Source organism: Vanessa tameamea, chromosome Z, assembly GCF_037043105.1.
Source record: "Vanessa tameamea isolate UH-Manoa-2023 chromosome Z, ilVanTame1 primary haplotype, whole genome shotgun sequence".
NCBI classification, from domain to species: Eukaryota; Metazoa; Arthropoda; class Insecta; order Lepidoptera; family Nymphalidae; genus Vanessa; species Vanessa tameamea.
The window spans coordinates 4,652,784-4,668,893 of NC_087341.1; the positions used below are offsets into that span (position 1 = coordinate 4,652,784).

A 16,110-nucleotide genomic window follows, 5' to 3' on the forward strand; every position below is an offset into this window, starting at 1 on the left:
AATAATAATTACACTTGCTTGATATATATTACTACTAAATGTCGCCCGCGGCTTTCGACCCGCGTTTTAGGAATTGGTCGACAGGTGCAAATTTCATCAAATTATTATAGATTTTGGCTAATAATAATATTAAGAAGATACATTTATATTATAAACGAAACTATGATTTTATTTATTCTGTTTCATATTTATTTATTAGCTATATTTAATTTTTAATAAATATTTCAATCTGACCTTTGCCTTCTAAATTTGTCAAGCTTTACATACTGATGTATGTATATGTTTTACAAATATATTAATGTATTGTCTGCGCTGTTACACTACCTTCGTATCAAGCTAGCTACTTAAGTGCACTAGATTAAGCATCTCGGTTAAATAACGCGCAATAATCTGATCTGGAATAGAATCAAATTTAAATGTCTCGTATAGGTATACCGCTTATAGTATGATAATGGCTTTAAATCGCACTTGCTTGACTAAGTCTAAAATACATAATAAAGAGAACATTAATCTCGTATCACGTATTATTATCGAACTGTGAAATCGGTAATAAAGTAGAGCAGGGTTCAAGTTAAGTCTTTTACTCTGCATCATTATGTATATCCGACTAAGATGCATGACTTGATAGACTGATTGCTAGGTCTCGTTTGGAAATTTAGTAGTTATATGTAATTTATACAAAATTGTATATATTATAACATTCTATTTATTTCCTTTGAAATTATTTTCGGTGGAGTCCATATTCAAAACCGACAATTACACACGACAGTACAACATTATATTGTAAAGCGTATTCAAATATATTTTATTTTAATTTGTAAATTATTTTTCTACATTTTCAGTGCAAGAGAAATAAAGTGATTCTTTCATTGGCCGAAAGTTTAATCGTTAATTTTAATAAGTCTAACTATAATTTCCGTACTTTAAAATATCAAATATAACTAAGATGAAAAAAAAATCCATTCTTAAATTATTTTTGTACTGTAAAACAAAATGAAACATACGATGCTTAATTATATGATTTTCTTTCCAATCAAATCTACTTTAAGAAACAATAGAATTGAGTGTTGATTAAACATGGGTTCCTATGGTTTGACTTCATATCAACGATATATTTTTATTTTATGTAATTGGTAGGCGGACGAGCAAATGGGCCACCTGATGGTATGTGGTCACCACCGCCTATAGACAATGGCGTTGTAAGAAATATTAACCATTCCTTACATCACCAATGCGCCACCAATTTGGTAACTAAGATGTTACGTCCCTTGTGCCTGTAGTTATACTGGCTCACTCACCTTTCAAACCGGAACACAACAATACTGAGTACTGCTGTTTGGCGGTAGAATATCTGATGAGTGGGTGGTACCTACCCAGACGTGCTTGCACAAAGCCCTACCACCAAGTTATATAATTTTCATAAAATCTTACTCCGAAACTATACAACTAATACCCGTCCGTCTGATATGCTTTCACGGCTACGACTAGAACCACTTATTTATTTATTCATTGGTACACAAACATAGTATAATCAGAACATACATTAAAATTACGGACTTACACAATTTTGAGCTAGATTACGTTCCTGAACATGTGTACACAGCATAAGAATTATATGAATTCATTCAGGTACTTTTTTTTTGGTAAGGAGAAAGCTTGCAGGAGCAAACGTCTGTACCCCAAGGAGTATAGACGTTTTTCTACCTAAAACCTAATACTACTACAACCCAACACGCGGGGGTATAAACTCACAGTCATAAACATATTTTAAAATCTAATTATATTCTTTATAAATTGAATTATATTGACTGTTGAAATTAATTATTGTTATTTGTTAACACGATAAAGCATTTGAATTGATATATAATTTACGATTCTAGTTGTCAAGTATTGTCGGCATTTGAGAAACGCGCGTTTATTGCTCTAGAACAGCACTTCCCAAACGTATTAGGTAAACGAGCCGAGATGACCTAGTGGTTAGAGCGCGTACATCAGATCTCAACCGATGATTGCGGGTTCAAACACCACTGAATTTTCGCTGGTTCACACGCTTTCAATTAAGATTATTAACGTGACAAGCGTAATTTTCGTATTCTTGTAACAAAATAATGAAAATAAACTCGCACACTGTTTTACCATATACATTATTACTTGAACATAAAGAATATTTCTGTAATAATTTGAAAGGAATTATTGAGACTCATGGGTCCGGTATAAATATTCTGACCATAGCTCTAAGCAAATGAACCATATTAACATGAACCAATATATAAAATAGCTCGCATTACCTTAGATGTGTAATGTACTAAACATTAATCCAGTTTATTATTCTCTATCCATTTTTATACCGATGAACATGAAAGAGCTGTCAAATACAACAAGAAGTCTTTATTGTACCTTAATGCTGTACTCGTTTCACTTTGTTTGTTTAAGATTTATTAATCCATACATTTCAGTCTAGGTCATTTTGTATTTCATTTGGAAGGGCTATTAGTGTAAAGGAATTCAAACGTGATTGGATTGAAATTATACACTTCTTGTTGATTTAAGCCATAATGACCTATTTTTAAATTCCTCCAAACGTTTCAAAACAACGATAACTTAATTAAACTTAAATTAAATTAAAACTACTACAAAAAGTCACAAAAAAATATCGATTACGAGACCTTAAGCCGTATCGAATCGATTTACGACCGTAATTATATAGGCAGGGTTGTTGCCACGCTGATAATTAAAAAAACAGCTGTTTCTAGTTTCTTTAATATTTTTATTAAACCCGTAAAATATATCCAATTACTAATAATATATGAAGCCACGGCTGTTCCTTAAGTACCTTAGGTAGTTATGATTTTTGTGACGTCACAGTTATCATCATCGTCTGCTAAAATTATGGCGTAGGTATTTTTCAGAGTCGCGACTTGACTTTGAAGAGCTCGGAGTCTTATTTCGACAACTTCGAGATTCTCTTGTAAATTATTCACTTGGATTTGCATACGTTGACGTACCTGAAAGACATAAGTTGATAAATAACAACTGTTGGTCCTCCTCTCCGAATCTGGTCACGTTAATCATTCTTAACGCATACAAACCATTTACGCAAGAGACTTCATAGTGTACAATTATGTGTACAAAGGAAGTTCAAGACCAATGGTTTCCGAGGTGCGGACGTAAATTAAAAAGTAGACAAATAAAAAAAATAGTTTGCAGAGTAAACGACTCGCTTATTCTCTAGCAATTGTTATCTACATATTGTTAAAATACATGACACTAGTGTTAATATTAAAACCTATTATATTTTTAAAACTTTTGTAGCATTTGTAAACCTTGTGTCTAGAATCAAATGATTACATTTGTATAATATTTAATATTTTATTTGGTTGATTTGATTAATTTAAATGTTCAACACTTTGACGTCTTACATGCTTTTATTGTGATCATTTTTTTATTTCGTAATAGTCAATACTAAATAAAAATAAAAAATATTATTTAAGAATATTCATAAAGAAACGATATTATTTATAATTTAAGTGTATTTTGATCAGAGCAATGATGAAAAAAGGTCGACTTTCAAAAGGTGATAAACGAATCGACTTTCTTTTTTAATTAAAATACATAAAACCATCTACTTATTTATTCATATCAACCCCGTTAATTTGATTTAGGCCTAGCATAACACACTTACGCAAAGCAAAAAGGCTGCTCTCTTTAAAAAAATAATCACCTTTTGACCTGATTTCTACCACGGTGTAAAATCACAAAGACTAGCTAGTCTTTAGACTACTATTCAACACAGGAGATATTGTGTGCTCATGACAATGTGCAAATACGCTTACAATTTTCATAGTCCGGTGGGAGCTCAATTCGTAAAGACAGCACAGAGATCAGATGCATGACAATTCGTGGCTTGCTAAAATAGGGAGTGTAACAAATGTGTGTGTGTGTCACGAGCTTCCAAACTCCGTGTTGCCAAAGAATTTATTGTAAAGTCGTTCATGTTATATAGGCCTCACACAGGGATTGAACCCAGGACCCAGCCTGATAAGCTGATCGAGCAGCAATAAACTAAAGAGTTTTTCAAATACATTGAGTAAAAATTCAATGTCAAGTATAATTTTTAATCTATATAATAAATATTATTCAAATGTACCTAATATATGGTCTTACCTTCAACGTAAACATTTCAAAATTTAATTGAGTTATACACATTTTTACGCCTATATATGTGGATTTTTATCTTGTTAAACAACTTTTTACGCGACCTCACCATATACTTCGATATAATATTATTTTACCGAATGTTGATAATATTAATTATGCGGAGTAAGTATATTACAGAGCATAATATACAACCTGATTCCCATTCACACAAACCTATTAATATCCAAGTCGGATAAAAAAAGAACTATTCCTTTTTATATTATACAAGTAATACAATTTTAAAATTAGAATTGTAAAAAAAAAAACTTAACAACACATGACAAATATATTTTCATTCCAACATTCATCACTGGCCTGAAGTTTTTGTCGTATAACACATGACATTTTATGATACAGTGTTTTAACTGTGTTTTTGTACCTTGTAAGCCATACCACTTAAGTGTCTTGGACGCTAAATGAGTCTTTGAAGGGAAGTTAACAACACATCTAATAACTATTAGCCCTGTGGTCGAAATTCTAACATAATCAATATTGAAAAATCGAGGAAATCAGTTATGAATTAGCTTATTTTATTGATAATTTGACAAACTGAAGAGAAAACGGTACTAAGTTGTCTTGTTTTTTGACATATTTGTATCTATACACAACCAGGCTGATTTCGTTGTGAATGTATACAATACAACACTACAGTACAAGTACTCATGACGATCGATATAAAGGAATGGAAGTTACAACAAAGTGGGGAATTACTATTTTTTTTTATCATATAGGTAGTTTTTCTATCATATAGGACGGGCAAATGGGCCACCTGACGTTAAGTGGTCACCACCGTCCATATTGACGCTGTGAGAAATATTAACCATTCCTTACATCGCCTATGCGCCATCAACCTTAGGAATGATGTTATGTCCCTTGTGCCTGTAGTCACACTGGGTCACTCACACACTTATTACACAAAAGTAATAAGTATTGCTACTTGGCAGGAGAATATTTGATGAGATGGTGGGCAACCCAGACGAGCTTGCACAAAATCCCACCACCGAGTAAACTATACTCTCCGAATTTTACTTAGCCGTTTTAAAAAATAACTGTATCCTATCTTTCATGGCAATCGATCAAACGGTGTCAAACTCTATTAACCTCAAACAGAATATACCAATACCGATACCTATACGTCCGAGTACTTAAATGAAGTTTTAATTATTATGTTAATCCACACAATATACGAATCAATTATTTTGTAATATAAAAAGTTGTCCGAGAACATGCGGCACGATAACTGAGTCTCGAACATGTCGCAACACATAAAATAATTTTCAAACTCATTATTTTGTAACGTTCTCAATGGCATTGACCAAGTTATTAGAACAAAGAATAAGAAAAAAATGACAAATATTAATTATATATAAATAGCAAGTTGTATGGACCGCTACCGTCAAGCAGCAATAATAAAGATTTATGTCACAACAGGTATAACGTCTTAGGTCCAAAAGTTGGTGGCGCATTGGGGATATCTATGGCTAATAGGTCACTATTGGGCATAGACATCCCCACTGCACTTACCATCAGATGACTTCTTGCCAACGCGTATAATTATGAATATATAAATATACTGAGCAAATATTTGTAACACAAGCGAGCATACTATCCGACATAATTTTTTTCTCATACGTTTATTCAATTATATTTCATCTGATTTCCTAAAAAACGAAAGATATGTACAGTCAGAGTAAGAAAACCTTCGTCAGTTTTCAAATTCATTCCTTTATCAAGTCGTAAACTCTTAGTACCTTTTGAAACCAAAGCACTAAATAGACAACTGCATATAAAATTAAACTAACACAGTATGATAATTTGGTTCAAAATAGTGTAACATCTTTGGACAACGACTAGTGTCATATCAACGTAAAAACTTTTTAATGACCTAATTAGTCATTACAAGATTTAAATTAGATATGATATCTTCTACTGAATTGTCAAAGTCTGTCAGTGTCATATATTTTACTTGCAATATCTTGCAATCTTAGAATAAAAACGCTTGTAATATTATTCGGGCTTTATTTTGAGTGAGGGTTAATGTAATGACGTGACGTGTGATGAGTGGAAGTGGTGGTGATTCCTTGGCCTGCAAAAGCGGCGGACATACCCTATCGAAAATTTATGGGGTTTGATGATGTAGCGGTGGATAAGTAATAACGATAGAACCAAAGCAGCTGTCGTAGAACATTGCCGAAGTGTCTGGGAGGGCTTCAGATGAACCGACATATGCTCACAAGCTGTGATTGATACGAATGGCGGATATACTCGTTTTTAATAAAATAAATAAATAATTTTTACCATAATTACTATTTATTTTTACTATTTTATTTACTACTTCCGTCCTGCGGCTTCACCCGCGTTCCCGAAGGTTTTATGTTTTCCCGGCATTAAAGGTATCCAACGTGTTATTCCAGTACATATTCTATCTGTGTACAAAATTTTTATCCAAACCCGTTTAGTAAATTTTACGTGAAAGAGTAACAAACATCCATCCATACCTCAGAGAAATCAGCCAGATCCATACACACAAACTTACACGTTTATAATATTAGTAGGAAGTAGGATAACTGCTATGCACTCTCTTTTATAAGAGACAAGACGATGTCCTAATCTCCGATGTTACACGAGCATTCACGAAGGACTATGAGGTTTCGTGAAAAGTTGGTAATTATTATCATACCGATTAACGGCTTCCTCTTATTATTATTATAGCTTTTAAACGCTATTATACTCTTTGCTAGATGCGACTTATAATGACATCGCGACGCAATATGTCATACTCATCGGTAAAGCAGGTTATCGCTCATACTGAGCACACGAAAATAGATCTTAAGGTGACGAACCTTTTCTTACCCCGACTGTACAATAACATGGCTCATTGTTTGATGATTGATATAATAATGAAAAAAAAATCGAACTTTTCATATTTACTGTAGAATATATCAAATCGTCTATATAAATTATTACGTGATAGAAAGCCAGGAACAGCCCACACACAAACAAAAGAAGTAACATACAAGTTACCGCATTTATAAGATAAGTAGAAATTTTAAATATATTCAGATTCAAGTTTTCGTCCGCATGTTAAGCTTGCTTCATTACAAATTTCATCAAATTCGATTCAAAAAAGCAACGTACAGACAGGCAAACAGACTTTCGCATTTATAATATCAGTACAGATGTATCTATCATGAGTTTTAACATTTAACCTTTATTATAACCACCAAACACAGAACAGTCAGAAATTTCATCATCATTTAAAAAAGTCTTATAAACAATTTGAATTTACTAACATCATCCCTCTCTTTCTGGCACGCCCTGCACTGGGCTCTGCTTTGTATCAGCTGCCTCTCTAGCTCCGACACCTGGGTTTGCATGTATCGTCTCATTGAGTCCGATCTTTCTTTACTTCTCGTTAGTGATCTGCTACCCTCGAGTCTCAGCTCGTCCAAATCTTTCAGCAATTGTGAACACTCTATTGCTTTTTCCTTGTATCTCATCTCTAGTTGAGAAAGTTTCTCTTGTAAGCGAAGTATTATGCATCTGTTGGGATTATTAGTCATATCTTTAGTTGATACCTAAGATTTACTTGGTGGTAGGATTTTGTGCAAGTCCGTCTATATAGGTACCACCCACTCCGCACATATTCTAGCGTCAAACAGTAAGTATTCTTGGTTTCGGTTTGAAACCAGTGTCACTAAAGGTACAAGGGACATAACATTTAAGTTTTCAAGGTTGGTAGTATAGGAGATGTAAGAAACAGTAACTATTTCTTTCAACCTCAATTTCTACGGTGGGTATGACCACTTACCATCGGCTGGCCCATATGCCAGTCCACTTACCTATATGACTTAAGAATATCGTCTTGCAGTTTAAAATTATTTAACAGTAACATTGTGTTTAGTACTTCTATAGGTCTACTAAATATTCTTAAGTTGGTACAGACACATAACTGGATGATATAATTCCGTTGGTTTAACTATACGCGTTATTAAACAAGAGGTAGATAGAGCGATCTGAACATTATAGGAATCGACAAAAACGAACAGAAAAGCCAAAAGCAAGTGCATATTCTCGGTAGTGTGTGTAGTGTTTATCAATTCGTGAATATATCAATAATTAAAGCTTTGACGTGTTAACGAAAAGACGCGTCGCTTCACACTACCGACAATTTGCATTCGCTTATGAATTCATAGTCGCTTTAGCTGTTGCTTCAGTATAATCTTTCGCGCGCTCCATTCGCCTTTTGTTTTATAATCTGATATATACGATACTACGACTACAGAATTAGTCTTGAATTAAAATTCAAGCAAGTAGGCTTTTATTAAATTTTATTTTAACAATTTTATATAATATTCTGTCAATGAAATAATTTTATTGTTGACATTTTTTTTTTTTAACGCTATTCCTCATGCAACTTATTGCATCTGGTACTGGTCTGGTGGCAATGGTACTGTCAGTACAGTTCTGTGAATTCTGAGTGTTTTATGTGTTTATTAAGTTCACCTCCTAAATTAAATGTACTTATAGATCTATTCACTCACGTAGGCATTTTACGTTTAATTAATGATTTTTTTTTATAAAAAAATACTTACCAAGTTTTAAATAGTATTTTTGGCGTTCCACGCACACTAAGACATATTATAAATAAAAACGTCACTCACACTAAAGCAAGGCGATAATCTTCGCCTTATATACGAATACTTAAAGCGATAGCCGTATCTACTATCTACTAATATACAGTATTAATAGGGATGACATACTTGTTATCATCTATATTTTTCGACACTTCATCAATTTCCCTTTGCTTGTCACCAATTTCCAATCTCAGTGCTTTATTTTCTTCGATTAACTTCATCCTGTCTGCTTTTTCCATGTTGTAATTATTCACGGCGATCACGAGCTGTAAATAAATTTAACTTTTAATTATATAAATAAGTACATTCTATAACATTCTGTGAATGTCCCGCTGCTAGGCTAAGTCATGCTCTCCCTTTGAGGAAAAGTTTGAAAGTTATAAGACAAAATGCGATACACCTGTGGCAGAATTTCATTGAAATTAAACAAAAACTGGTTTCCTCAACATGTTTGTCTTTCACGAGCGAGCACGGGATGAATTATTCTATTATATACTGTATAATTATTTTAAAAAAAACTTATATTTATTGCTATAAATACCATAACTGAAAGAAAAATAAAGACATTACGATGATGTTTTTTTTTAAATAGATGTCGTTCAATAGATATCAGAATAAGGTCAACTTTGATTTTGGTAAATCGAAAGATATGCTACGGTAGGATATGATACGTTGAAAATATTTAGATTTTAATAATGATACTTCGTGGTAGAGCTTTGAGCAGGGTAGGTATATTCTACTACTAAGTTAAGTTACCGTTTTCCCATTTGAAGGAGAACTGAGCCAATGTAACTACGGGCTAAATGTTCATAACATCTCCCTGCCATACGTTTCTAAGGTTGATAACACTTGGTTAGGCAAGAAATGGTTAAAATTTCTTACGGCGCTTATGTCTATATGTTATGTCTACATACCAACGATGTATCTTTTCTGTGATTTATTTATATTTATTTTAATTTTCCTTCATATTTATTGACTTATATAAGGAACACTTTCGATTTGATGACGATTTCATATAATCTATACTAGTATTATATATGCGAAATTAACATCGTCTGTCTGTTACGATTTCACGGCAAAGCAATGTTGATGAAATTTTGTACGACGCACGCTTAAATAAATAAATATCGGACAACATCACATACATTACTCTGATCCCAATGTAAGTAGCTAAAACACGTGTGTTATGGAAAATCAGAAGTAACGACGGTACCACAAACACCCAGATCCAAGACAACATAGAAAACTAATGAACTTTTTCTACATCGACTTGGCTGGGAATCGAAGCCATGAAAACCGGTGTACACACTACTCGACCACGGACGTCGTCACGTTTAGAGCCCAAGGGCCTTTCAAACGAGTTAAGTTGTAAATTAAGGGTTGTATATGAATTATTTCCATTCGGGCGATGACGAGTGTACATATAGTTATATATATTAAGTTCGTTTCGTTATATTTCTCAAAATTTACGCCAAAATCTTGCGCCGTCTGTGTTTTATTTTCCATGTTTCCGTTATTTTTGTATTATTCATTAACTATATATATATATCTACACAGTTACATAACCAATTCTATTGTATTTACATCGTAATAATTGAAATAATTGAGTAGGTAAGTCAGACATCAGACGACATACTACAGTTTGTGTTTTGAAAACCTTTCATAGTTTTAACAGCATAAGTTAATATGAATACAACCTTTTCCTTCACCCGATGAAGTTCATTTGAAAGCTGTTCAGAGCTGTCCTCTGCCAACTTTTGTAGCTGCTTCGCTTCTTGGAGCTGAATTTGAGCACCCTTAAGTAGATCAGGTAAAGGGGCTAATTCTTGAAGTTTTTCTTGGAACTGCATCTAATTTTTTGAAAAGTAAATTACAAGTGTCCGCATTTTATTCGGCGTAAGAAATGACTGCCTTCTTTCCAAATGGTATCAATGGGGTTAAAAAAAAAACTGGCAAATTACGTAAGACTCACTATAGTGCACAAGGATGTTTTAACGAAATATACAGAATGACATATGAGCCTACAGATAATATTATACCTTCATCTTTTGTATTTCAATTTGTATTTGATCCGAAACTTGTTTATTATCGAATTCAATGACATCGATCTGTCGTTTCATCTCTTCGACTTGCTGTTGAGCTTGGAGATACTGCAACAATATTAACGAACATGTCGGTCTTAATACGTTAGGTTCAAATGCATAAATGTATTTATTGCAAATACATAACAGTATGCCAGCTGTAATTGGTTTCAGCCATGATATAAATTATTAAAGAGCTAAGTGCTTATGAAACGGATATACATTAAAATTAGAAGAAACATAAGTTGTATATAACTAGAATAATTTTATATCTAAATCAAGCACAAGAATTGTGTTAAACTATTTGTTAATATAAAATATTTTTTTTCGTTTATTGCCCAACACAATGTAAATTGTACAAATGTTTGTCTTCGTGCTAATGCGGTCTCCAACCAAACCAACCAACCTCAAAACGTATGCAAAAGATTTTTAGTAAGTGTGCAAAATGAAAGCAAATTACAAATATTATTGGATGGATGCTTGTTACTCGTTTACTTCTTGACGTCTGAACCGATTTGAATAAAATTTGCCACAGACATAAATTATATTCTGGAATAGCACATAGGTTACCTTTGTACCTAACACATTCAACCGATACCGCGAGTAGAAACTAATAACAATATAAATTTAACCTAAATTAATTAAAATACTATTCAAACCAGTTGGCACATACATAATTTGTTAAGCGATAGGTAGTTTCGTCAAAACATTTCATTAAAAACTCAACTTACTTTAACGCGATATTCTTGAGACTCTTCCATTTTCTCATTGAGTGACATCTTTAATTCTTCACTTTCTTCTCTCATATCACGAAGCTGCTTCTTCAACGTCGTTATCTCGTCGTTGGGAAATTTCCGCGACTCCTATTGTTTCCGCGTATTTTAATTATTATTTACATCGCGTTATGTAATCACGAGATAGTTACGGTACAAGTGAGGTAGGTCTCTGAATCTTTAGGTACAAGACTTTGTATTGAATTGCTATTGTAGATTCACACGGTCAGAGCAATTAGAAAATGTATTAAGTCGACATCAAATAAAGATAACTTCGTAAATGTTACGCATAAACGCAGTGATTTACTTTCAAAATAGAATGCATTCAATATAATTTTAAATGCCATGATCAGTCTTATATTGTTATGCATTGTGTATATATACGTATCCCAGTTGAGTATAACAATTTGCGTTCAATTTAAACGAACGTTAAATATTAATTAACTTTAAAGAGAAACATCAAACTGTACTTATTATACAATAGGTTCTAAATCTAAGTAGATATTATCGTTTTAAAACAGGGAAAATATACGACTACTTTCTTAAGTATTATATCTTTGTCAAATGGGTGATTCCGTATTGAGTTAATTTAAAATGAAAGTCCCATGGAAATTTTCAAGTTTCTTACTTTAAATTATTTAAAAAAAAATCGACCTAAACGCATATTAAAAAGTCCTGTAAAAATGTGGAGGATGGCTTCAGAGTAAACGGTGGCCATTACATCTGACGAAATAACTATCTATTAAGTTTATTATTTGGTCATCTAGATACAATCTACTAAATTCCGAAACGGTTGAATCTATATTTTATCCAGTACTATAAACACGTCATTTTAACAAAATAATTATTGTTTTTTTATTGCAGTATATTTTTTTTTTAATATTGTGACCGAAAATGTTTTAAATAATTAATCTTACATTCATAATTTCAGGACTGCATATGTTATTGAGTTTTAGTTCCAGGTCTTTGAGTTTACGTTCATATTTTTCTCTCTCGAACCTTTCCTCTTCTGCTGCATTTTTAGCTCTTACTAACTCCTCACGTAACCTTGATATCTAAAAAGTATTTATGTACAATTCCGTGTTTGCTATTTTTTTACTGTAGGCTCTATCATAAATATTTCAACTTTTTAAGAAATCTGTACGAAAGATATGAAAAATTGTTGTTAAAATACTCGTCCGAATAAACATTACCTACGTAAGTAATTAGCGTACTTAATTAGATGAGTTCTTACTTAAATTAGTAATAAAGTTTACGAGTACAACTGATTTTTTGTAAATGCACAATCACATTTATATATACAAAAATTCTTATAATCTTGTATTATAAATGCAAAAGTTCTGATGGATCATGCTGAGCTCAGAACGGCTGAACGGGTTGGAATTAAATTTGGCACAGATATAGATTTTAGTCTGCAATAGCACAGAGATGAATAACACATATTTTGAACCCGAAAGAATGTACCTAGCACCTGATTCATCGCAAGCTCACACGTTGGCATAATTTGGCGAAATTACTTGTAGGTATAATAAAAAATTGTCAAAACAAATCATCTATATCATTAAAAATAAATAAACAAACCTGAGGAATGGTATTAAAATCTATTTCGCCGTGAGATTTCATTGAACCTTCATATAGGGCTAAATCTTTATCCGTAACAGATTCCTATAAAAAATTAAATAATACACTGAAACAGTTGGTACCCTCTATAACATAGGGGCCATTCATTTATTACGTAAGACTACTTTTGTTTGTTTTTGAGAAAAATATAAGAAAAAATAAGAATAGGCCGATCCCCTCCCCCCTTGTTTAATATTTATTATGTAAGAATCTAAAGGAAAATATGAAAACACGTTTATGTTTCAAGGAATCAATTTTTGAAATTTTTATTTGTAATTTCAAAGGTAACTATTCTAGCGGCAAGATACGATGGCCGTTTTGACACATTAAAAAAGTGATGTGAAATGTAAATTTATTATCGATATAATATATTCAAATCTTTGTTTTTTTGCAAGTAATTTAATTCAAGTTTTTGTTGCAAGTAGTATCTGATTAAAAAGGTTTAATAAAAAAAATATAAAATAAGTTTAAGTAATATATTCGAACGAAATCAATTTAAATCAAAAATTGGAATTAGAATGAATAACTTTATAAACACATTACATACAAGAAATAAATCATTATTATTTCTATTATCATTTTCTACAATAAACATATATAAATAAAATAAAATAAAATAAATAATTTATAAAATAGATAAAATATTTACTGTCAACACAAATATAACACCGACTACGAGGTCGAGTGTGAGAGTGTGACGTACACGTTTACGCAAAAAAAAAAAAAAAAAGTTATCTTCGCGGTACCCTAATATTTGTAGTTTAGAAATCACATTCGATAAATTTTATGACTAACTGCACGTCACTATTGACAATAAAGAACAACAATTTGCTCCTTTGATGTAATTATTTATTAAATACGAAACTTCATGAGCGGGCAAACGTCAAAACGGCCATCATAGCGTGCCGCTACTATAATAACCTTTATTTTTTGGCGCCCCTCGTTGCCATGGAAATGGAAATATTGTTTTATACCTATACGCATTCGAGCGAACCTGTATCTAACTACCGAGACTCCTTCCCACCCCCTTGTATGTAAACATAAAACAATCAACGCCCCTCCCCCCTAAATCGTCTTACGTATTAAATGAATGGCCCCATAGCTGTAAAAGATAGATTTAAATCAAAAATATGAATAGACATTTTTTGTTGACGGTTTAACAAATACATCTGTATTCGAACACTTGATAGCTACAATATCAACTAGCGCAGCTGATTATTCTCCTTTGAAAAAAGTAGCCATAGCCGAATATGGCCACATATACATATATTTTTTTGCTTCTTACATTGCCAATGGATATGATCACTTACCACTGTTTAAATAACTCAGCAGATACAAATTATTTACATTTATTATATTATTATCAATATTTATTTAGAATGTATGGAATAAACTAACTATTCCACAGGTTGGATTCTGATTATTCAAATATAATCTATCACGTTTCATTGCAGCTAATTCCATCTGCATTTCCTTCATCTCGTCCTCCATAACACCTACCTGTTTTTGCTGAAAACATTTATATTTAATCATTAGTTACGCCTTCACAAGCTCAATAATTATCTAATAGCAATGTATTTAAACATATACGGTATACGGAAATGACATTTGTATAAAATATGCAAAATAATTTTATAAATATAATTAATATTCTATTTTTTTTATATACCCGAAATTATTTAAAAGAATTAATAATTTTAATGGAAATAATTATTATAAATAACAATTAGGTATAATAAATAATAAGTATTTATATCAAAATGAGTATTATATAACAAATTTATGCCATTTTAAATAATATTGTCAAAATAAAATTAAAAAAATTATCGTTACGCGTGAATCCGTAATCAGATTAACATCATTATCATAAATTAAAATTTCAGCTTTGTTAATTTTTAGAGTAACTTTTTAAATCGTAAAATATTTTGTTGTTTAACTATAGGTATTCATTCGTAGTTCATTTCAAATAGTTTCATAACACAAGAATAAGTTTCGAAGCCAAAGCAACTCTAAGATTATAAAACTTGCACGGAGTAGAACCGAGTATTATTACAAAGCATTTCTTATATTTCATATCTAGTAAATTAAATGCATTTGCTTATTAAATTGTTTTATACGAATAAATATTTGCAATACGATATTAGTAGATACCGGGTTCTACGCACGCTAACGCTCTATATTCACTGCGATCATTTATATGTATATATAATAATAATTAATCTCGAGTTCGACGGTGAAAATAAATATAATGAAACCGGTATTAGTCAGAAATAAGAAACGGTAATTTTGCTTCATGTATTCATTCACCAGCCTCACTGGAGTAGCAACTGATATAATAAGGTCGAATTCTTTTAATTATTATTGAAAGGAGAAAATTTATGGCCTTCGACTGGCGAGGCGGCGACAGTTTTTGAGACAATATAATTAAAAAGACCGAGTGACGATTTACAATCGATGTAATTGATTTAATAATTACTCTATTCAAATAATAATACTAACGTCTTTAATTATGTAGGTTAGATAATACATACTAAGAAAGAGGGTTCTCCCGTGTCATCACTGTTCTCTACGGGCTTATTAAATGGCCAGTACTCAGATTGAGGCATGTACGTTGAATTTATTAAAACAAATTTAAACAGAAATATATTGTTCTTTACTGTAATTAATGTTAATACACTAATATAAAACAAAATTTTATTGCAAAAGATAATAATTAAAATGTGAAGTTATAAATTAAATAAATCAACTGATTAACCTACCAACGGTGACATAAATGTTTTTTTTTTTTAATTACATCCAGCC

The 16,110-nt window shown here is 31.8% G+C and overlaps 1 protein-coding gene across 1 annotated transcript; it reads right to left on the bottom strand.

The window, feature by feature from the left end:
* Window positions 1-2,752: 2,752 nt before the first annotated feature.
* On the bottom strand, window positions 2,753-16,071 carry LOC113404219 (outer dense fiber protein 2-like). The gene is made up of 10 exons (XM_026645056.2): window positions 15,840-16,071; window positions 14,707-14,817; window positions 13,270-13,353; window positions 12,606-12,743; window positions 11,647-11,778; window positions 10,874-10,984; window positions 10,532-10,684; window positions 8,961-9,100; window positions 7,491-7,740; window positions 2,753-3,005 (listed from the first exon to the last, which is right to left on the bottom strand). The coding sequence occupies exons 1-10, from the start codon at window positions 15,912-15,914 to the stop codon at window positions 2,835-2,837; spliced, it is 1,365 nt and encodes a 454-aa protein (XP_026500841.2). The 5' UTR covers window positions 15,915-16,071; the 3' UTR covers window positions 2,753-2,834.
* Window positions 16,072-16,110: the final 39 nt, after the last annotated feature.

Coding starts and splice junctions, on each gene's coding strand:
- LOC113404219 (XM_026645056.2), bottom strand. CDS start 15,914: ATGCCTCAATCTGAGTACTGGCCATTTAATAAGCCCGTAGAGAACAGT. Junction 9,101..10,531: donor TTCATCGGGTGAAGGAAAAG/GTTGTATTCATA, acceptor ATTTATTTACAG/CTCGTGATCGCCGTGAATAA. Junction 7,741..8,960: donor AAAAATATAGATGATAACAA/GTATGTCATCCC, acceptor TAATCCCAACAG/ATGCATAATACTTCGCTTAC.